The sequence below is a fragment of the Botryllus schlosseri genome, unplaced genomic scaffold, assembly GCF_051294905.1.
Source record: "Botryllus schlosseri isolate E-star unplaced genomic scaffold, Bs_hap1 Bs17a, whole genome shotgun sequence".
Classification (NCBI taxonomy): domain Eukaryota; kingdom Metazoa; phylum Chordata; class Ascidiacea; order Stolidobranchia; family Styelidae; genus Botryllus; species Botryllus schlosseri.
This window is the reverse complement of record NW_027648626.1, coordinates 1,268,316-1,288,737: the sequence shown is the minus strand read 5'-3', so window position 1 is coordinate 1,288,737 and position 20,422 is coordinate 1,268,316. Positions and strand designations below refer to the sequence as shown.

General features: G+C 40.8%; 3 protein-coding genes across 4 annotated transcripts in view; 1 reads left to right on the top strand and 2 right to left on the bottom strand.

The window, feature by feature from the left end:
* Positions 1-20,422, bottom strand: part of LOC145459639 (uncharacterized) — a 97,279-nt gene that overhangs the window by 59,839 nt on the left and 17,018 nt on the right. The gene's annotated exons all lie outside the window — the stretch shown is intronic.
* Positions 16,993-17,861, top strand: LOC145459689 (induced myeloid leukemia cell differentiation protein Mcl-1-like). Its single transcript, XM_080338249.1, has 2 exons — positions 16,993-17,490; positions 17,688-17,861. Exons 1-2 carry the CDS (start codon positions 17,017-17,019, stop codon positions 17,799-17,801), a joined length of 588 nt encoding a protein of 195 aa, XP_080194375.1. The 5' UTR covers positions 16,993-17,016; the 3' UTR covers positions 17,802-17,861.
* Positions 18,172-20,274, bottom strand: LOC145459688 (uncharacterized). The gene is made up of 4 exons (XM_080338247.1): positions 19,409-20,274; positions 19,185-19,349; positions 18,703-18,870; positions 18,172-18,605 (listed from the first exon to the last, which is right to left on the bottom strand). Exons 1-4 carry the CDS (start codon positions 19,520-19,522, stop codon positions 18,411-18,413), a joined length of 642 nt encoding a protein of 213 aa, XP_080194373.1. The 5' UTR covers positions 19,523-20,274; the 3' UTR covers positions 18,172-18,410.

Genomic DNA, 20,422 nt, shown 5'->3' with positions numbered 1-20,422 from the left:
GGCTTCTGTGCTGTACCGTGCATTTGTCGAAGGTTGTAAACGCGCAACGACGCGAACTACCGTCGTACTCGGTGTGGGCTACGCGTTACAGCACGGCTCGTCTCCGCACACACGCTCAGTGGCGTCACAATGATACGAATAGTTAATCGGCGATTGTCTACTGGTGACCCCATTGTGTGAAACAATAACGATTTCTGACTTTGAAGTCGATTTTTAGGGGGTTTCAGTTCCCGGGCCGCATTTCAACTTATATTTTTGGAATCAGTGCGAAATTTGCTTTTGATTGATACCAGTTTAATTTACTTTTGCGCTGTGGTCCCAGCTGGAAGATTACAGAGAAACACACTAAACCAGGTTGAAGCAGTAGCATATGTACGCCACCACTGGAGGCAGTGCAAAACACAACGTTGCTTACGGAGTTTCCATGCCAGCTACGCTGTAAATTGCTATGGTATGACTATGAGGCATTACGTCATTGCATTTTGCTAGCTGTCTGAAATACAGATTGAGTGGTCATTGATTCTGGACCTATGAACGAATATAAAGTTAAATATAAACGCGAGAAGGCGCTTTATCGCTCCCATATACGTAGAAATGCTAAACTACGTAAGTAATTGCATAGCCTTGGATTATAGACTCACCGGCCAAAATAGAGAATAAAAAAACGAATTGATAAGATGCAATTATAGATAACTAACCTACGGATAGATGGGCAGCACGAGAGTCACGGACGAGTGATGCGACAACGGCAGATTTGTTGTCGCTTCATAGCATGCAGGGCCGTAACAGCACTTCGTCAGCCCCCCCCCCCAAAACGTTGGCCGTTGGCCCCCCATAGGGTGATAAACCTAACTTCTGGGGGACTTCGCCCCCCAGACCCCCCTTTGGCTGTCCGCTGTTTCACGCTATTTTACGTCTGCATTGGGTGTCCGTTTAGAGAAACAGCTTTTCCCGCCTAGACGCGCGAAGCGCGAAAATTTTCAGAGAATCATGATTGAATCAGGCAATATGATCGGGAATTACATATATATTGCTATCAATTTTGATCCTCTCCCTGCTCAAGTAATCAGATTTACCGGTAGAGCTGATCGAGGTATGTTTTAAAACGTAGGACCGCCCAACAATAATTAGACATCTTCGGGCGTATACCCGTTGGCAGGAACGAAACAGCACTTCGTCAGCCTCCCCCCCCCCACCACCACAAAAACTTGGGTTTGGGGGTCTCATAGCGTGATAAACCGACCCCCTCATCACAGTGTTCGCTTTTGCCACGAAATTAGCTGCACTGTTTAGTGAGCCAGCTCGAAGCGCGAAAATTTTCGATAATTCATGATACAATCTGTCAATAAGATCGGGAATTGCAAATATGTTGCTATCAATATCTTGTTCTCTCTGCTCACGTTATCAGATTTACCGGAAACTGTAGGGCCCGTAAATAAGAATTAAACATCTTCGGGCGGGCGGACCCGTTGGTATGACTTCGTTACATGATTTTATTTCGTGACCTCCTGTCTGCTATATCAAAATATAGAATCGCTCAAACGTACTAAACTAAAAGACGCACACGATTTCAAATTGGTATTTCTTCACAGGCATATATTTTTTTCCTGCTGGATGGTATTTGTCTTCTGCAAGCAACATATGGCGCCAGTCATTTAGGCGCCTATGGACAATTAAACCTATTATTTTGTATATATAACGAAGTTTTCGGTCTGCGTAAGGGCAGTCTGTTTCGGCCAAGATTTTCGCGCTGCCGATCGTTCTGGCACACTTCTTGGAGTCGCATGTAATAAGTCCTAAATCGTTATATATATTGGTGCGTAGTGGCGTATTAATGGCCAACGCCGATATGTCCATTTCTATAAATCTTGCGTGTTTTTTCGTGGGGGAAGAGTACCAAATAATCAAGATATTTGGCAACTTTAAATCGCGCGCAGCGCGAAAAATTTTGGAAAAAATTGCATAATTTTTAAAAAATACTCTATAATTTATGCTAATTCACGAAATAATTTGGGGCCCCCTTCGAGCTCGGGCCCCCCCCCAATTGGGGGGTTTGGGGTGCGGCAGTTACGGTGCTGATAGCATGAAACGGGAGCGTAATTGCTAATCCCATAGATGACGACCCGAGCGCTCAAAGTAAATAAAGTTGATCTTATTTGAAAGCTACAGTCGCACTGATTCTGATATTGTACATTAAATTTTCATCAAGGCAATGGAACCACCCCGAAATAGCCTTCAAAATATGAAAATCGGCATTGTTCTAAAACAATTGCAACGGCGCAGCACAATGACCATAACAACGGTCCGTGCGTGGTTGCGATTGTTTAGAACAATGTCGATTTTCATATTTTGAAGGCTATTTCGGGGTGGTTCCATTGCCTTGATGAAAATTTAATGTATATTATCAGAATCAGCGCGGCTGTAGCTTTCAAATGAGATCAACTTTATTTAATTTGAGCGCTCGGGTCGTCATCTATGGGATTAGCAATTACGCTCCAGTTTCATGCTATGAAGCGACAACAAATCTGCCGTTGTCGCATCACTCGACCGTGACTCTCGTGCTACCCATCTATCCGTAGGTTAGTTATCTATAATGCAATAGCCTACATTATACCCAGCACCGTAACTGCCGCACCCCAAACCCCCGAATTGGGGGGGCCCGAGCTCGAAGGGGGCCCAAAATTATTTCGTAAATTAGCATAAATAATAGAGTATTTTTCGAAAATTTGGGCAATTTTATCAAAATTTTTTCGCGCTGTGCGCGAATTCAAGTCGCCATTTATCTTATTGGGTATTGATCCATTTTCCGCGCCACGACCCATAAGACATACAATCAAGTTTTAGGCCATATGACATGCAACTCCAAGAAGTGTGTCAGAACGATTGGCAGCGAGAAAAGCTTGGCCGAAAAGGTCTATGCCGTTATGCAGACCGAAGACTTCGTTATATAGGCTATACAAAATACATATAGCTAGTCCATAGGCGCCTAATTCCTGTCTTTGCAATCTGAACCTCACAAGACAAATACCATCCCGCTGGGAAAGATTTTATGCCAGTGAAGAAATACCAATTTGAAATCGTGTGCGTCTCTCAGTTTAGAAGCCTACGTTTGGGCGATTCTCTATTTTTTGATATAGCAGACTGGAAGTCACGAAATAACATCATGTAACGAAGTCATATCAACGGGTCCGCCCGCCCGAAGATGTTTTATCATTATTTACGGGCCCTCCCGTTTTCAAGACACTTCACTCAACTGTACTGGTAAATCTAATTACGTGAGCAGAGAGGACAATAAATTGATAGCATAATATATATGCAATCGCCGATCTGATTGACCGATTTTATCATAAATTATCGGAAATTTTCGCGCTTCGCGCTGGTTCACAATACAGTACCGATAATTTCGTGACAAACGCGAACAACGTGAGGGGGGGAGTCGTTTTATCACATCATGGGAGCCCAATACCCACGTTTTTTAGGGCCTGACGAGGTGCTGTTTCGTTCCTGCCAACGGGTATACGCCCGAAGATGTTCAATTATTATTGAGTGGTCCTACCTTTACAAACACACGTCACTCAGCTCTACCGGCAAATCTGATTACGTGAGCAGAGAGAAGATAAAAATTGAAAACAATATATGCAATTCCTGATCAGAATTCCCGATGAAATTATGAATTCTGGAAATTTTTCGCGCTTCGCGCGGTCAGGCGACAACAGCTGATCCACTACACAAACTCCCAATGAATATGATGAATAGCGGTAAACTGTGTATCGCCGGAGGGGGGTCTGGGGGGCGAAGCCCCCAGAAGTTCGGTCTATAAACCTATGGGGGGCCCAAGACCAAACTTTTGGGGGGGCCTGACGAAGTGCTGTTACGGCCCTGATTATACCCATTTACAAATTGATATTATACAATTCTAGCCTGCGCCAATGGTTGAGGACTATATATAACTATATTGGAATTCAATTTCAATAAAACAAGAGGTTTGGTTAAGTTAAAAACAGAGAACAGAAATAGACATTTTGCTATTAAGCTACTATACTATACTAGTTTAGGACAGCGTAAGCTGTAAGCTCCGATCATTTCGTTTACGGTCAATTTAATTATGAAAGAACAATAGAGGCTCAGTAAAACGCGCGATCAGTGAATGATTGGTCGCTATCACGGGTTAAACCAGGGTTTCGCGTACAATCTGAACATATGCAAGATGCAATGATTTTTATCGACATCGATTACTTGATGACTCGAAATTGACTCGTGGAGTTTAATCTTACGCAATTGCAAGCAACAGATAGAACGAAGACAAAGAGTCATTGAATTTCAAGCTTAACCTGAACACAGTCGTGTCTTAAATTTAGTGTCGATATATTTTAAAAACCTACAATGCCAAAGCCTCAGGTTCCGCAAACAACAACCCAATATTATTCAAACCACCGAGGCAAAGTGTCAAATCAGCTGTTTCAGCTATAAGGGCGAAAGAATCAAAACTTCTGTACAATCATCTGTACATAGCAGTATAAGAATGTGAAACCTGAACTGCAGTTTTCATAAGTCAAGAAAGACACAGTTTTTCGGCTTTGTGAATAGTGAGCGTTAACATGTATGCGTAAAGCAGTGGCTCTTGTCCTTTTCATAGCCGTGGCCCAATTTCCATTATGCAAATATGCCATAACCCACCACACGGCCTCAGTTTCCTTTCAAGCGGCGGCAATACGGCAGGTTTATGCGTAGCAGTTCATATCAAATCATAGCTCGTTCTCACGAGCAGGACGGGGAATGTACATATCGCAAGCTTGGATCGTTTCCAACTACACGGTTATTCTGTAGCCTGTACAGAAACACCGGAAATTAGAGTGGAACATTTCCCAAATTATATTATATTCAGATTACTGGCATTTCGCTCTAATGAGACAAAACACACAGCTGAAATTTTTCAAGTCTGTCTGGATCGTCTCCGCCTTTTTGGTTCAACTGTTTGATTTTTGGGTCCAACTTGGAATATAAATTGGGGCCAGCAGTGCGCTTCGCCCTGTCACTGGATATCGGCATGGTGAAGTAAGCGCTTTCCGTTTAGAGTTCTCCCTCGACAATTTCAAGTTTTTGTCGTCGTCTGATTCCGTCGTCGTGACAGCCTGTGACCAAGGGAAGGGGTCCGGGGTTTGAATTTTGCGACTTCTTCGTAAATTGAGCCACCACAATCTTACTCGCCTTGGAACATTGCACAGAACTTGTCGGTCTGCAAAAAATAGAAGGGGGTCAGTCAATACTAGTATTGAAATCCCGGGATTTTAAGGTATATTCTGGTTGCGATCCCGGGCTCAACTTCATCGAAATCCCGGGATTTCTCAAAAGCATCTACCAGGCCTTAAACTACTTCCACTTAAGTTTTTTTTTCGGCAAAACTAAGCCTACAATAACTCTACTCGAATAAATCGGTGTGTTGAATCAACTTGCCTCGAGCAATTTCTTGAATAGACTTGAGTTTAGGATTACAATATTCTGGAATCGGGAAAGGGGGACACTTTTTCAAAATATTTAAACTTGGAGAAGTCAAAATTATGTCAAAATTGTAGCGTTAGGCCAAAAATTGTCTAAATTGTTTACAAAGTAATAACTTTTTTGCAACCTGCGTTTCGTTCATTTTGTATATTTTGCAGTGTCTGTGAACTTGTCATTTGACAATTCAATGCTTGTAGCCTACTTTATAGCCCTGCAGTTTTAGACGGCCCATGGTCTGCTTATTGTGAATCGTAAACATTCAAATGAAACAAATGGGTCAACATGGTGCTCAACGTACCGCAATATCCCAACTGAAGTTACACTGTGTGGACATTGCAAGGTTCTTATATCAAGAAGTGTTGTGCTACTAAACATTTTAATCATCTCTACCATAATCCGTGGTATAACTTCTGCAATTCGTCATAGGGCCAGATTTTCTTAAAATAAAGTTAGAAAAATTTTCAGTTATCGATGCAAAAAAGTTTTTTTCAGGCCATACTACTTCGTAAGGAAAGACAGTTCCAACCGGAAATGAGGACAATTCTAACGTTATGTGGGAAAACACCTCATTTGTATACATTATTTTTTTTAAATCGGTAAAAAATGTCAAAATATTGATTTTTAAGTCGAAATCGTTCATTTTTAGGTTAAAAATAAGCCTTATCAAAACCATACACGTCGTCAAATTCTCCGTTGGCATTGCCAGCATTCTGATTGCATATACATTTTCCTTACCATTCAGTGAGTCGATACAATTTGAAACTTTTTACTCCGAGTCACGAGTCAATCCGCATTTCTGATACGCCGAGTCAAGTCAAGTCATTTTAGCAAAGTGACTCGAGTCAAGTCAAGTCATACGAAAAAGGTGACTCGAGTCAAGTCATGACTCGAGTCATCCCAGCACTGCCTCACGGCAGTATCGCATATCCGTCGTCAAAGCATCTCGATGATGCAGGCGACAAAGAATATCATCTCTCTCTCTCTCTCCTTCTTTTGTAGATTTTGTCCTCTTTTTTTGAGAAATGTTGGGCAAATACGACTGAGAAACAGTAGATCAGCACTGAAGTAACGCTTCGGCGGCTAGTTCGGGAGCTGAGCCGGAACGTTGATCTCTTTTTGACCACGAAGAGGGAAAAATTTACCATTTTTCAAGATTTTTCTCCCGTTTCGCAAGTTTGAAAATTTTGAAAAAGTGTCCTCCTTTCTCGATTCCAAAATAAGATGGTGTGAACGTGAGGTTCACGTTCGCGTTCTGTGTGTGAACCTCAGAAATTTAGAGGTTCGCGTTCACAAACTAACCCTCACTGTGAACCCTAAGCATAGATCTCCCAAGCACCCAGCATCGATAAGTAGTTTCTTTACTTTCCAACTGGACTTGGTTCTTCGTGTCTTATTGCAATGTTCGTTTCGAAATCTGCAGGATAGAAATGCCACAATCTCGAAATTTTTATTTCATTACTTTTGCCATTCTGCCAGTTACTAAACATAAAATTTGTATTGTAGATAATTTCATGTTATGCGAGTCTTCTTGGCGTTATGAGATGGATGTGTTACGCAAAAATTTTGGTTTTGTGGTATAGCCTACCATAACTATATACTCCTGAAGTCCAGGTTCTAGTCGGGCGCCAGGATTATATCGTGGTCGTCTGTTTGGAACCAAAAAATGGGAAAGGTATCGTACGATAGGGTTTGGGGGAAAAGTAGGCCTACAGTGCGATATTTATTTGCCGAGTGTGGCATACGGTGCGAAAATATAAGTTTTCGCAAAGAATACATGGAAATATTAATCAGGTTGGCTTGGAGCAGCCGGAAATTTAAACTGCTCCGGCTCCGGCTCCGGAGCTTTCTTCTATCATACATTAGCTCCGGCTCCGGAGCGGCATTATTACCACTGCTCCGGCTCCAGCTCCGGCTCCGGCTCTGAAATTATCGAATGGGGCTGTCTATATCAGGGGTGGCCAACCAGCGGTCAAAATGTGGCCCGCCCGAGAGGGTTTTGCGTGGCCCGCAATGTAATTTCCTTCCTATTATTATCGAAAACGAATTGCTCAGATTTTGAAATTGCAATGCCAAGCAAAAATTGCAATGCCAACCATAAATTACAACTCTGGCTGCGACATTTGGGATGTTGATGACTAAAATATCAGTTCCGACGCATTGGCAGGTCCAGGGTCCAGTCAAATTTTCAGTAAATCGTCATACATTACAATTAACTAAAATAGTAGTGAAATTTTTCTTCGCGCTTCGCGTGTTTAATTGTCACACGATTTCTTGCTGCCTACCCCCTAATTTACCCGATTGAGTCTAACTGTATTCGCAATTACGGGAGAAAGTCTTTTCGCGTTTGCGCTCGCATAAAGATCGTCGACGTTGAAATGTAGGCAAAAAATGATTATCGGATATTATCGGAGACCTTCGATATAGATGTGGCCAGACGCCGAATAGTCGTGTCCTTGCAAACTGAGCCTAGCAGGCGGTATACTATACAGTAGACCCGCAATATACTCAAGTAATAATATTATTGACCTGGTTTATTTATAAACTTTGTAAATTTTACCCGCATGGCGCGGCTAGTGGACCGCGCGCTCGATCGTCAATTTCATGTGTCCCTTATAAACCAGAAGGTTGCCCCTTCCTGGTGTATACAGATTACCAATCTACCCATAGGTTAGTTATCCATAGTAATCTAAGAGTCTGTCAGCCGTCAGTAACATCCGATGTAGCAGCGAAGACATAGGTGCCGCCTTGCCGCCTTGTGACGTCATAATGAATACTTGTCACTTGTCGATAACATCATAGTTGCACTAGAACGCACTTAACTCTATGCCATTGCTGCGCACAGCATTAATATTAAGGCCTGCTGTTCAATTATGATAAATCAGCAGATGTGGTTGTTCAATATACAATAGCATCTAATGAAATGCGTCGGAGCCGGAGCTACTCCTCAAATAACGGGCTCCAGTAGAATTTTATGTAGAGCTCCGGCTCCGGCTCCAGCTCCGGTGAAAATGCCTGGCTCCGGGGCTCCGGCTCCGGGCTCCGGCTCCGGCTCCAAAGCCCTGGAAATATCATAACATTCATAATCGAATCACCCAGCTTCTTGATTTTGCCCTGGTCCTGGTCAAACTCAAATATGCTAGCGGACCAATATCCTGGTTTTCAATGGCTCCGCGGGCCGCGGCAGCAATAACAGGGGTATTCAATGTATTTCCCATGTAGGCCTTATAGGCCCAGTATAGGCTTGCAGACTGGCATTCCAGAAGCATCGTGAAAATGTGATTTACTATTGTGAGTTCAGTCCAGGCACGAAAAAAAAACATTTTTAAATATCTGAATGAAATTTTTGTTGCACTTGGCATAGTTTGTCCAAATAATTAGTTGTAGACACCATGGTACAAATGCATCGTGCATGTATAATGTCGTGCATGCATAGAAGTTGAATTTACCTTCGAATGTAGGAACTGATCAACAAAAACTTGAATATAATGATTAATGTGCCATAGTATTAAAACTGTCCAATAGCCGAGAAATCTATTATTGTTACAGCGGTGGAGCGCACCACTGCCTCACTCGCCACCTTTAATCGGCGATTATAAAATGGATAATCAGACCCAATATAACGCCTGATCAAGAGGGCAACAGAATGTCAATGGTTGCCATTGTCATTCCGACCTGCTTAAATAGCTAAATACTCTACGCCAGTGGTTCCCAACGTGGGCGATATCGCCCCCACGGGGGCGATTTGGCGGTCTAGGGAGCGAAAATGACGAAGGGGGCGAAAATGGACAAATGGGGCGACAGGGGGCGAAAATAGCGAATGGGGGCGATAGGGGGGCGATGACGCGTCAAAACGGCTGACCTTTTTTTTAGTCAACCCACGGAAATTTAGTTACAAAAGTGTGTCAAATTAGACATCGAGCCGAAAATTTGACCTTTTTTTTTGAGTCAACCCGCCGGTGATTACAGTTTGTATGCCCAATTTTCGGTACACAAAATTTGGGGGGCGATGATCGGTGTTGGCCTTGAAAAGGGGGCGATGGGTTGAAAAAGGTTGGGAACCACTGCTCTACGCCATCTCATCCGCGTCAGCGGTCTCTTACATAAAGCCTATAGAGGTGGGCCGTGCTATAATTCGGCAGTTACGGAAAATATCAAGACTATCGGCCTGGTGTAAATGACCATAGCAGTCGACAAACACCTACAAACAGCCTACCCCAAAACAAACAAACGCTACGCAAGGCAAGCTACCAACTTTTGATATATTATTCTCCATAACAGTCTGATAATAGTCCGTGGTTGTACTGAATCACGGCGTTCTGAGCAGGGCTGTGGAGTCGGAGTCGGTGGAGTCGGAGTCGGAGTCGTGGGGATTTTCACTTGATGGAGTCGGAGTCGGAGTCGGAGTCGTGAAAACTATAATAGCTGGAGTCGGAGTCGGAGTCGGAGTCGGTGGGAAAATACTGACTGGAGTCGGAGTCGGAGTTTGTGAGAATGACTTTGACTTCGACTCCGACTCCGACTCCAACTTCTCTATCATGAAAACATTTGCTTTCAAAGACTTTTCAATATAATTTTTATGTACCACCAATCACTGTTAATATTAACCATACAGATCAGGTGCGGCCAGCCCGTGGCACGCAGGCCAAATTTGGCACACGAGAAGGTTAGGTGTGGCCTGCGAGGTAATTCTCGAAATTATTTATGACATCAGGTACAATTGCAAGGCCAACCAAAATTTGGTTAGCATGACCGCGAAATTTGACGATGACTAAAACAACAGTTCTGAGGCATTGACGTATCCAGGGGTCAGCCACATTTATCCCAGATCTTCGTATATGACCATGAAGTAGAATATTTCATAGCAGATTTATTTGACTTGAAATTTTCTCGGTACTTCGCATGATTCATTGTCACTAGACTTCTTGCATTCAGTATTTGAGCCCCCTTTTGAAAATTATAAATACATATTCTTCACAGAATTGAGTCTAACTATATTCGCGATTAGGAGATACGGCTTCGTTTGTGCACTCGCAGCGAGATCGTCGACAAAACATTTGCACAAAATTATTGGGGTGTGTTCAATGATACCGTCGATTTTGCTATGTCTAAACGTCGAATAATCCTGTCCTTGCCAAATGAGCCCAGTGGTATACAGATGCGACCCCCAATGTATGTTAGCGACTTATTTATTGATATAGCTATACCCTAATTCAGTCGTTATCTTGTAAAAAGAAATCGCGCGTGGCGCGATCAGGGCCTGATTGCGCACTGCACAGTTGCATGACATAATGTTATCAATATAAGTCTTGTTTCATAATTCGGTTAGCTCCTATCGACGACTAAAAAAGGGTTATCAACATTCCCGTTGCCCGCGCAATGGTTCGTAAATCTCAGGTGTCCCTTTCGCCGAAAATGACTACTCAGTTGCAGAGGGGAAGGAAATCGCAAGATGCGTTTTCGCGATGCAGTCAAAATTGATGCAATTTGTAATTATACCATGATACTCTGACAGAGAAAATGCATTGGCTGGTTTTGTAAAATTGTAAAAATGATGTAAATATGACCAAACGATGCTTCCCAATTGACAAAATTAAAAATTCCATTTATGACCAATGTATATTACTAGTAGTAAGAGTGTTTGTGCTTGTAATCAGGATAGTGTGTAATGACAAAATTAGTAAGTTCGATTTCTTTATTAGTTGCTGAGTCATACACAAGAGCTACACTTGGATGTTTTATCTACATTTTTATTATACAGGATTGGATATCTTCCATATATTTGAATGATTCATACATTTCAGGATATTAGAGAGTCCATGTTATAAAAACTTGAATAAGGAAGGATATTTAGCAAATCTTTATTTCATGTTAATTGCATAATGGATAATTCGAGCTGTGCCACAATGAAACAATTTAGCATGCCACAGTTAATCATATGTTTGCATATGTTTAATGGTTGTATGATAGTCATTCAACCGACAATGTGGCATATAATTTTCGAGGTGAATTGGTAATAATGCTGGAGTCGGAGTCGGAGTCGGGAGTCGCAGTCGGTACGTTTAAAGACCCAGGAGTCGGAGTCGGAGTCGGAGTCGGTACGTTTAAAGACTCAGGAGTCGGAGTCGGAGTCGATAAATTGAAAACGTGTGGAGTCGGAGTCGGAGCCGGAGTCGGGGGTAAAATTTACCGACTCCACAGCCCTGGTTCTGAGTGACAAGTAACTCGAGTCATTTTTATTTTATCACCTTTTCAGTCCGAGTTCGGGTAATTCTACAAAAGGTCGCGCGGCCAAGTCCAAATCACAATTTGCAGTCACGAATTATCAACGGATCATGTTTTACCATCATAAACAGGTAATGTGACGTAATAGCTGATCTCCCCCCCCCCCCACATGTTAACTTGTGAAAGTGATGTGGTAGTGAAATTTGAAGAGTAGTTTTAAAGCGAATTTCAAGTTCTCAAATCTAAAAAAATAGATGTGGCAGTTGAATATTGTTGAATACTTCAAAATCCAAAATGACAGGGCGAGTCGCACAAAACGATTTCGCAGGCCGCATACGCCCCGCGTGCCGCGTGTTTGAGATCTCTGCCCTAGTCCTGTGCAGTTGTTGATTACCTTATCAGTAATGTCATCTATACTGCGTTGCGACTTGTTATGCTACTATCTTGACAGCGCCGCACGAGTCCAGGGATGGCATCACATGTGTAGCTTTCACTATTGATAATCGCTTCTTGGAAGTACAGAACTTCAATATACAATTGAATAGTATATTCATATTGAAATGAACCCGAATATTTTCGGCTGACACTCGTCAGGGGTAATCGTCAGCAACTAGTAGAGACGATTACCCCTGACGAGTGTCAGCCGAAAATATCCGGGTTCATTTTAATATGAATATGCTATTCAATAGTAGAGAATTGTACGCGAATAAAAATACCATGCATCAGCATAAATATTCCCAAAAATATTCTTTTGATAGTGATTTACGAAAACAATTATTAGCCTACGTCAAGTCTTCAAAATTCCGGACATTTGGCATATTTTATAAATTCCTCCCGGACGCTAGTTTGAACAGTGAAATGCCGGACATGTCCGTGAAATTCCTGACGTATGGCCACCCTTAGGCTAGCTAGACATGTTACTAGCTGAAAAACTATCTTATCCTAAAGATTAATCTTGTGGAGACGTCCTATGCCGTTTTCTAAGCTTTTTTTGGCAGTGTTTGGGCCATTAGGCTACACGTCAAGGCAATATGCTTATTGATATCAGCAGCTGACTCTCCATCGATGCAATGCTGTTGCCATCGCCGAAGCCGTTTCAGCTAGTGGAATAGCGTTGGAATAGCGTTGTTGGTCTCAGGCGAATAGCTTGTTTTGAAACAACAATAATAATTTGAAACTGAAATCAATTTTAGCATCCCAAAATGCTATATTTCTTGCGTATTTCCAAAATCTCAAATTAGATCGCCGGCCGCGATTGCGGTGACCCCTGGTATAGTAAAAAACGAGCCAAGCTTGATGTACAGACGTTAACTTTGATTTGATATGAACCGATTTTTGCTGTAATCATTTCACATTCATAATTTCACTCAATTTTCAAGTTTTTGCGAATTCAGTAATTCTAATTCTAATCTAATTTGAAAAAAAAAACTGTAGCTCCGATTCTAATTCTAATCTAATTTGGAAAAGGCTGGGGAGCTCTAATTCTAATTCTAATCTAATTCAGAAAAGCTGAAAATTTTCTAGTTTTACAAGTCTGTTCCGGACCTCAATTTTGGAACAGCATCCCGCCGGCTATCATACAGTCGCCGAGCATGTCCGCATTCAAGTCGCAATACAAGCAATTTCTTCTAAACTAAATGAATATACTAGCCAGCCTCAGGATTACCGGACCACGACCTAACATTGACCTCGCCCTTCGCCACATGCCATCTCATTTTGTCGCTTTGTCGCTTTGTCGCTTGTCGCTTTGTCACTCATTTTGTCCGCATTACTTTTCATTCAGTGTGCATGCCTCTTCTTTACTTCGCCCAGGTAAAGGTGGGTGTCTGATCTTGAAGGCTACTCCATGTTGTTTCGACACCTGAGTAGTGTAGCTGGTATCGTTATACGCAGACCAATCACAGAAGGCCACGTCGCCTTAATTGCCACGCCTATATGACACCCATTGTCACGCCTACAGGATGCCCATTGCCAAGTCACCTGCCAGTGCCACATCGTGTGTATTTATGAGCAAATTTCATTGTTTTGTGAATTTCAATACCGGTTTTCCATGTATATTTAGCAATATGTATTGAATAACTTGAAATGTATCATCACTAATTAATTAATATAAAATGCGATTTTAAGCGCTGCGACTTGAAAATATTAATATAATAACTTACTTTTTTGGATATAAATAACATTCAGATTACACATAAATTTCGAAAACTATGATGTCAATAGAATACTATAGTTGTCAGATATTCACAGATAACACTCATCAACGTTGAACTAGGTGCGGGGTTCTATGATGATATATCAAAATTCTACACATCATCACTAATTAATTAATTCATATAAAATGCGATTTTGAGCGCAGACAGATCGCGGTTTCGATTGCCGAGGTCTCCGCATTTCATGACCTAATATGAACGCACACTACAATTGAATTCATTCCAATACCTGCAAATTTACTTTGCATGTCGAGTATAAGGATAATTTAATCAGCGCTAAACGCCAGCGGACTAGCCGTAGGCGCACAATTCTCGGCGTTACAATTAAACAAACTTTTCGCGGCAGGTACGCGATTCCTAACGGTTTCTACAGTTTCCACATTTCACGACTTATTTTCTTTGGACGCATACAAGCGATTCCCAAGGTCGAGGCTATGGAAACAAATCAAGCATGAGTACGTAAATCTTGAGCTTAGATCTCCGAGATTCTTGTATGCAACTAACATTATAGACAACCATTCGACAATATTCAACCAGCAATAATGTTTTCGATATAGTGCATCATGAACAGCGACACGCCGATCAATTCAAATTCAACAATGGGATCCCCCCGCACAATTATGAAGCCCGATTTGCGTTGAATATTAACGATACCAACAAATCGGAAGATCTCTTTTCCCCCTACATCTATGATAGAGGTACCATTCCATTGACCACGAATAACTTGAGATTCTGTGGGATCGAAATCGCAATCAAATAATATGAGAGTATCTTTTCCAGCTTTCAGAACTTGGACAATCGTGTCAGGACTATATCGCAACACCGCAGTATGTGTGCGTACAAAACGATACACAGTTATTTTTAGCGCCATCCGTACGACTTATGTTCAACTTGCAGTGCAACTGACGATTTAAAGACGGTAATATCTTTTTCGAGTGCGACAATGGCACTCGTAAAGGTCATACAAACATTACCTTAAACTACTATTTACTTCATTGCAGAATTGATCGAAGTTACGATTGCAGCTGAAAAGAGTAAAGAGGTGAAAGCTAGTGATGATGACCTAACAATTACTGCTTGGAGCTGTCTATCCTTATTAAGGTACTTGGTAAGAACGTGGTAAAGCCATTGAACAGCAATTTTACACTCGCGGTTTTATTGTTATATATTAAAATTATACGTACATTTCGCGCGATCAACTACGCATGATTTTATGTGAATTTCACCGATAGTGTCCGAGTTCTATGTGACATAAGTACAATTTCAGCATCGGTATTTGCAATAAAGCCTAAAAATTAGAGTTGCACCTTTTCGCGATTTATGCAGCTATTCGCGCAGATTTGCGTTAATGAAAAAAGTAAAAATTATGTACTCAAGTAGGTTGATAGGTTGATGTAGCAGAGTGCAAAACGGGTTAATATACCTGCTACCGATATTACCCCATTAACAAGTTATACAGGTGTAGCCAACACCGCAATCGCACGGATTTGGCTTTTATGATAAGTAAACATATGAAGTCAAGATTGACCCCGTACGCCTGCTAGATATTTACATCAGAAAACGAGGTTGTAGCTTGCGTTGCGTGTTTTGATTTCTAAGCAGGTCGGTATGGCAAAAATTGGTATTATGTATCTTGATGTATAGTTAGTTACATCCTGTGTGATCTTGGGTCTCATTATCCATGATATTGTCGCCAATTAAATTCGGCGAGTAACGTAGTGGCAGCCTACGCCCCACAGCTGTAACACCAATGGATCCGTCGGCGATTTGACATTTCTATTGCTATATGGCACATTAATCATTATATTCAAGTTGTCATTGATCTGTTCCAATAGTCGAAGGTAATAACGCTGATTTAATTTGACTTTGGTGATGACATGATTAATAGCCTAGTTATCAGGAGTATGGCTAAAACCCGGATTAGGCTGTACCGCTCCAATGCTATGATCTCAGGTCAATATTTGTCAAATTCTATAATATTAGACCTATAATTGTGGCTCGTCAACTGTCCGCTAGCTGCAAAATTATAACGCAACAGTTTTCGCGATATCGTGATGCATTTCTACTCTCGAATGGTGTTTGACAAACTATGCCAAGTAGGCTATCAACTTGTACTTGTATTCGTACTTTACCTTTACACGTCGTTTTTGTATAATGGATACTAATTTTATTAAAAATAAACAAAAAGCGCGAAAAATTACATTTTATCCCGGAACGTAGCAAGAAAAAGCGTATAAATTTTGTAAAGTAGATAGAAAACTACACTATTCCGATGCACTGAAGACTCTTACACTCTGGATTTTGTGCAGTATATACTAATTTTACATTGCGGAGTATTCCATAAACGTTAATCCAGTGATCCTTCTTCTATTTTCAATCACGATCCGCTTATTATTCTAGGCTTCGAAGCCCACACCCAGTACGTTTTATGAGGATTAATATTTTTAGATTAAATATAGCGTATCGAGACTTCGTGAAAGTTACTTGGAAATAGTTATTTCTACCCTAATTTAATAGATTTCTCAGATATCGTTACAATGGAACTGGGTTGAGCGAGCGGTAGAGGCGTTGGACTTAAGTTTCAATGAACAGGTGTTCACGTGGGTTCGAACCCCACACCCAGTACGTTTTACGGGGATTAACATTTTTTAGATTCAAATAAAGCGTATCGAGTACTTTTTCTCAACTGTAATAAAAACTTTTAGACTTCGGATTTTGTGTAGTAGGCTATATACTAATTTACAATACCGCATTTGTAATTCGTGCAAGTACAGGAATATCATAGTTCTTGTAACAAAGTTGTCTGCGCACAATATATGTTAATCATAAGTCCTACACATTCATGATTTCGTCCTAGTTTGAGTTTTAGAAAATATTATACCGACATCGCGGCATCTTTTAAAAACAAAACCATGATCAATGGTCGAGAGATCATTTTTGCTATTTTTCATTGACATAAGTCATTCTGGAACGCGAAAACGCATTGTACGATATAGATGAAAATTAAGCAAATCCTAGGATCCTCATTTTCAAAGTAGCTTAGATCTTGAAATAAGCTTTGACTCGCTATTCTCCTCAAACCATGGAATTATCACGAGTATCAGCACCTTCGATCACTGAAGAAAAGGATGAAATTATATCCGAAGCATATTCCTTGACCAGGAATTTTATCATGTACGAACTCGACGGCTCATGCGTTAAGGTAAATACGAAAGCAGAGAGAACCTTACGTCAAGTTGGGGATGAAATGTTCGAGCGATATCGAACAGTCCTAAACGCAGTCTCCAAACGTCTCCGCTGTAGTGATGTTGAAGTCAATAAAAAATATAAAGAATATTTACCCGATGAGCGAATGTTCCTGATGATAGCTGATGAAATTTTCAAAGATACCAAAGAAAATTGGGGGAGGATTGTCTCCCTATTTGTGCTCGGTAGCATTCTTGCTCGCAAGAACGAGGTTGAACATCACGGGGAGCATATAGAAGCTATCATACAGACCGTTGGGAATTACATTGCTAGCGAAAGACGAAAGTGGATAGTGCGAAATGGAGGATGGGTAGGTGATTTACATGCCTTGCTTAGGATTTACAAATTATCTTTAGCATGAGACATATAGTGTATCTGCTCTCCAGAGCCCATATCACCTCTCGATGATGAAATTCAGCTTTACCTTCTAATTCGGTTCCCAATTTATATTCTACGACACGATAACTTTCCTCCGTATGATCATTAAGGCTTCTATTTTTATTGCAGGACGGCTTTGTAGAATTCTTTGATAATACCGCTTTCGACTACAATAAAGTTTGGAAGGGACTCGTGTTTGTCGGAATCGGACTGACATCTATTGCAATGGCATTATCAAGATAATGGATGTTCGCATGTTTTGTCTCATGTAATATTTTAAGAATAAAATCCTTCATCGTTTAATCGCATCCATTTTACTGTAGGATCTATACAGTTTCTTCTGAGAATACTCGAAGGATTGCCCCATATGGAAACCTTCTTTAAACTTTTAATTTTTCAAATTTCTACAGCTACGTAAGCAATTTGTTAGGGTTACCCAGAATACGTTGCAGGTCAAATTTGATTCGATTACGAGCATTATAGCGACAGAGATCTACGATAGTGTAAAATAACCTACATTACGACATCAAATTTCGTCTTCTCTCCAAATGGAAATATCAGGTTCTATAATATTGTCTATACCGAACAAATATAAATTTGCCTGTGCTGTTGCTTTGCAAGAATACTTCGCTCACATAGTAACCAATTTCTGGTGGATTCCGAATCGATATAGACAGAAATGCGGAAAGTTACATTGACATGTCTTAACTTCTGCTAATAAAGTTACATTGACATGTCTTAACTTCTGCTAATATGTAGGCCTACCTACCTATAATCTTATCAGGCCGTAGCGCTCACGCAAAGCATTATCAAGTAAAGGAGAAATCTCCTAATTCTCATCTAGATACATATTTATTCGGAAAATATCCCCTTACTGGGTGAGAACAGTTGTTTTCTCAAGGTCTTCATATCTTCCCCACTCAAGCGCGGTAAGACTAGTTTGACTTTGCGGCATTCAGGATTATATCTCACGAAGCTCTGAATGGAATTCACGTATTTCTCATCGATTCTCGTTCTATCGCTATCACTGAGGTCGATTGCCTTTAGCTGTTAATTGAATAATACGAGATTAATATCAATTTAAAAGTAAAGAAACGAACTACATCGCTACATCGGGATCTATGATTGAGCAGAAAGATCTTACCGTACCGCATCGTTTTCCCATCTCTTCGCTCAGATTCCTGATTTGCATGGAAAGCATCTTGCAATTAGACAGATTAAATTCTTCCACACGGGAATTGCACAGGACTTTAGTTACTGTTTTGTAGCAGGATGATATGCCAGGATTTCTACTTAAATCCAGCGAATGCAGCTAAAACATGGTGTGATGTTCAGATAGATTACGAGACTACAAACGGCTCGAAGGCTGTAATAGATTAGTCATAATATTATTTACCGACGGTTGAGCATTTTTTTTTCTTTTTGCGACTTCTACTCCTAATAGCAAAAACTTATTCAACACCGAAGAAGATAATGAAGCTCGTGATCAGAAACACTTTATTGATGATGAAAATTCTATCGATCAATGAAATGTCATGCTTGAATATGACTAAAACTCACATAAGCATTACACTGTGATTGAATATTTCAGTTAGAAAACAAAACAGATCTACTTCAAATGATCACCTCATAAATTCCGAGACCATTATTTAACGATATTAGTGAGTCTTCATCCAATTCGCAAGCTGAAAGTCGAACTGTTTTCGTGTAATGCTTTCTTACGAAGCATCCAATTTCTTTCAAGCCCGCCGGTTCCATATCGGTATTGTAACTCAGATCAAGGCTTTCAACCTATAAATCCACCAATTTATTTCAAAATGATCCACAAAACTATAGAAACGATTAAGTACCTCGATATCAGCAAAACTTTCAAAAGCGTGAATTTCTTCGGGTGTAAGGCCACACCCTTTCATGATCAGAGTAACCGCTTTGTCTTTACAAAGTAAGGCAGGCAGCGCGATCATACACTCTTCATCCAGCTGATTGTAACTAATGTCAAGATATTGGAGCTAAAAAATATCGGAAAATTTACGATCAGCAATGATCAGGCATAAAAAATTCAAACTTATAACAGCAAAAAAATGTTGTTTAGTCACTCACGTCATAATATAGGCTAAATGTGCTAAGATTAAACTAGAATTTCCCTCATCCATCTCTACACAGTCGCTCATACAGAATGTGATCATTAACAACTGTACCCAGCAATAATCGCGCAGACCTTAATGTTTTTGAGCTGCATAGCAATGAAATCTGTTGACTGCAAGCGCGAGTTCACAACTGACAAATATGCTAGATCGCTCGAAATAATAGTCCCGAGTTGCGTAAAGTTAATGTTCTCCCTGTAGCTGAGATCGAGGTTTTTCAATTTCACCTACGGAAATGAGGTATTAGGAAATATCACTTCGAGAGGCTCTATACTAGATTAGCGCCTAGCTTTTTCCATCACCAATACCTGATGGTGCTGGATAAGTTTACTCAAAATAATCAGAAAATCATCGGATCCACCACTTTCTTGCAGATTGAGCTCCGTCGAAGCACACTCCTTCATCAGCTCGCAGATTAATGGGATGAGTTTTTCAATGTCGTCGTGTGCTGTAACGCTGAGTTTTCTTATTTCGACCTGAACGAGTGCAAAACGTAACGCATAAAACGCTAAATGATCTATGAACAGCCTAACACTGATCAACTCTGACTATAGTCTATCTGGTAAGGCTATCGAGACTAATGCCTATACCACTAGCAAATGAGCATTGTTCGCTGCGATACCACCAATTTGCGCCTTAACACATTAGTAATACAGAACAATGCGATAACGATAAAACTGTATCTCAATATTTACGGATAACATATACTTAAATTGAACG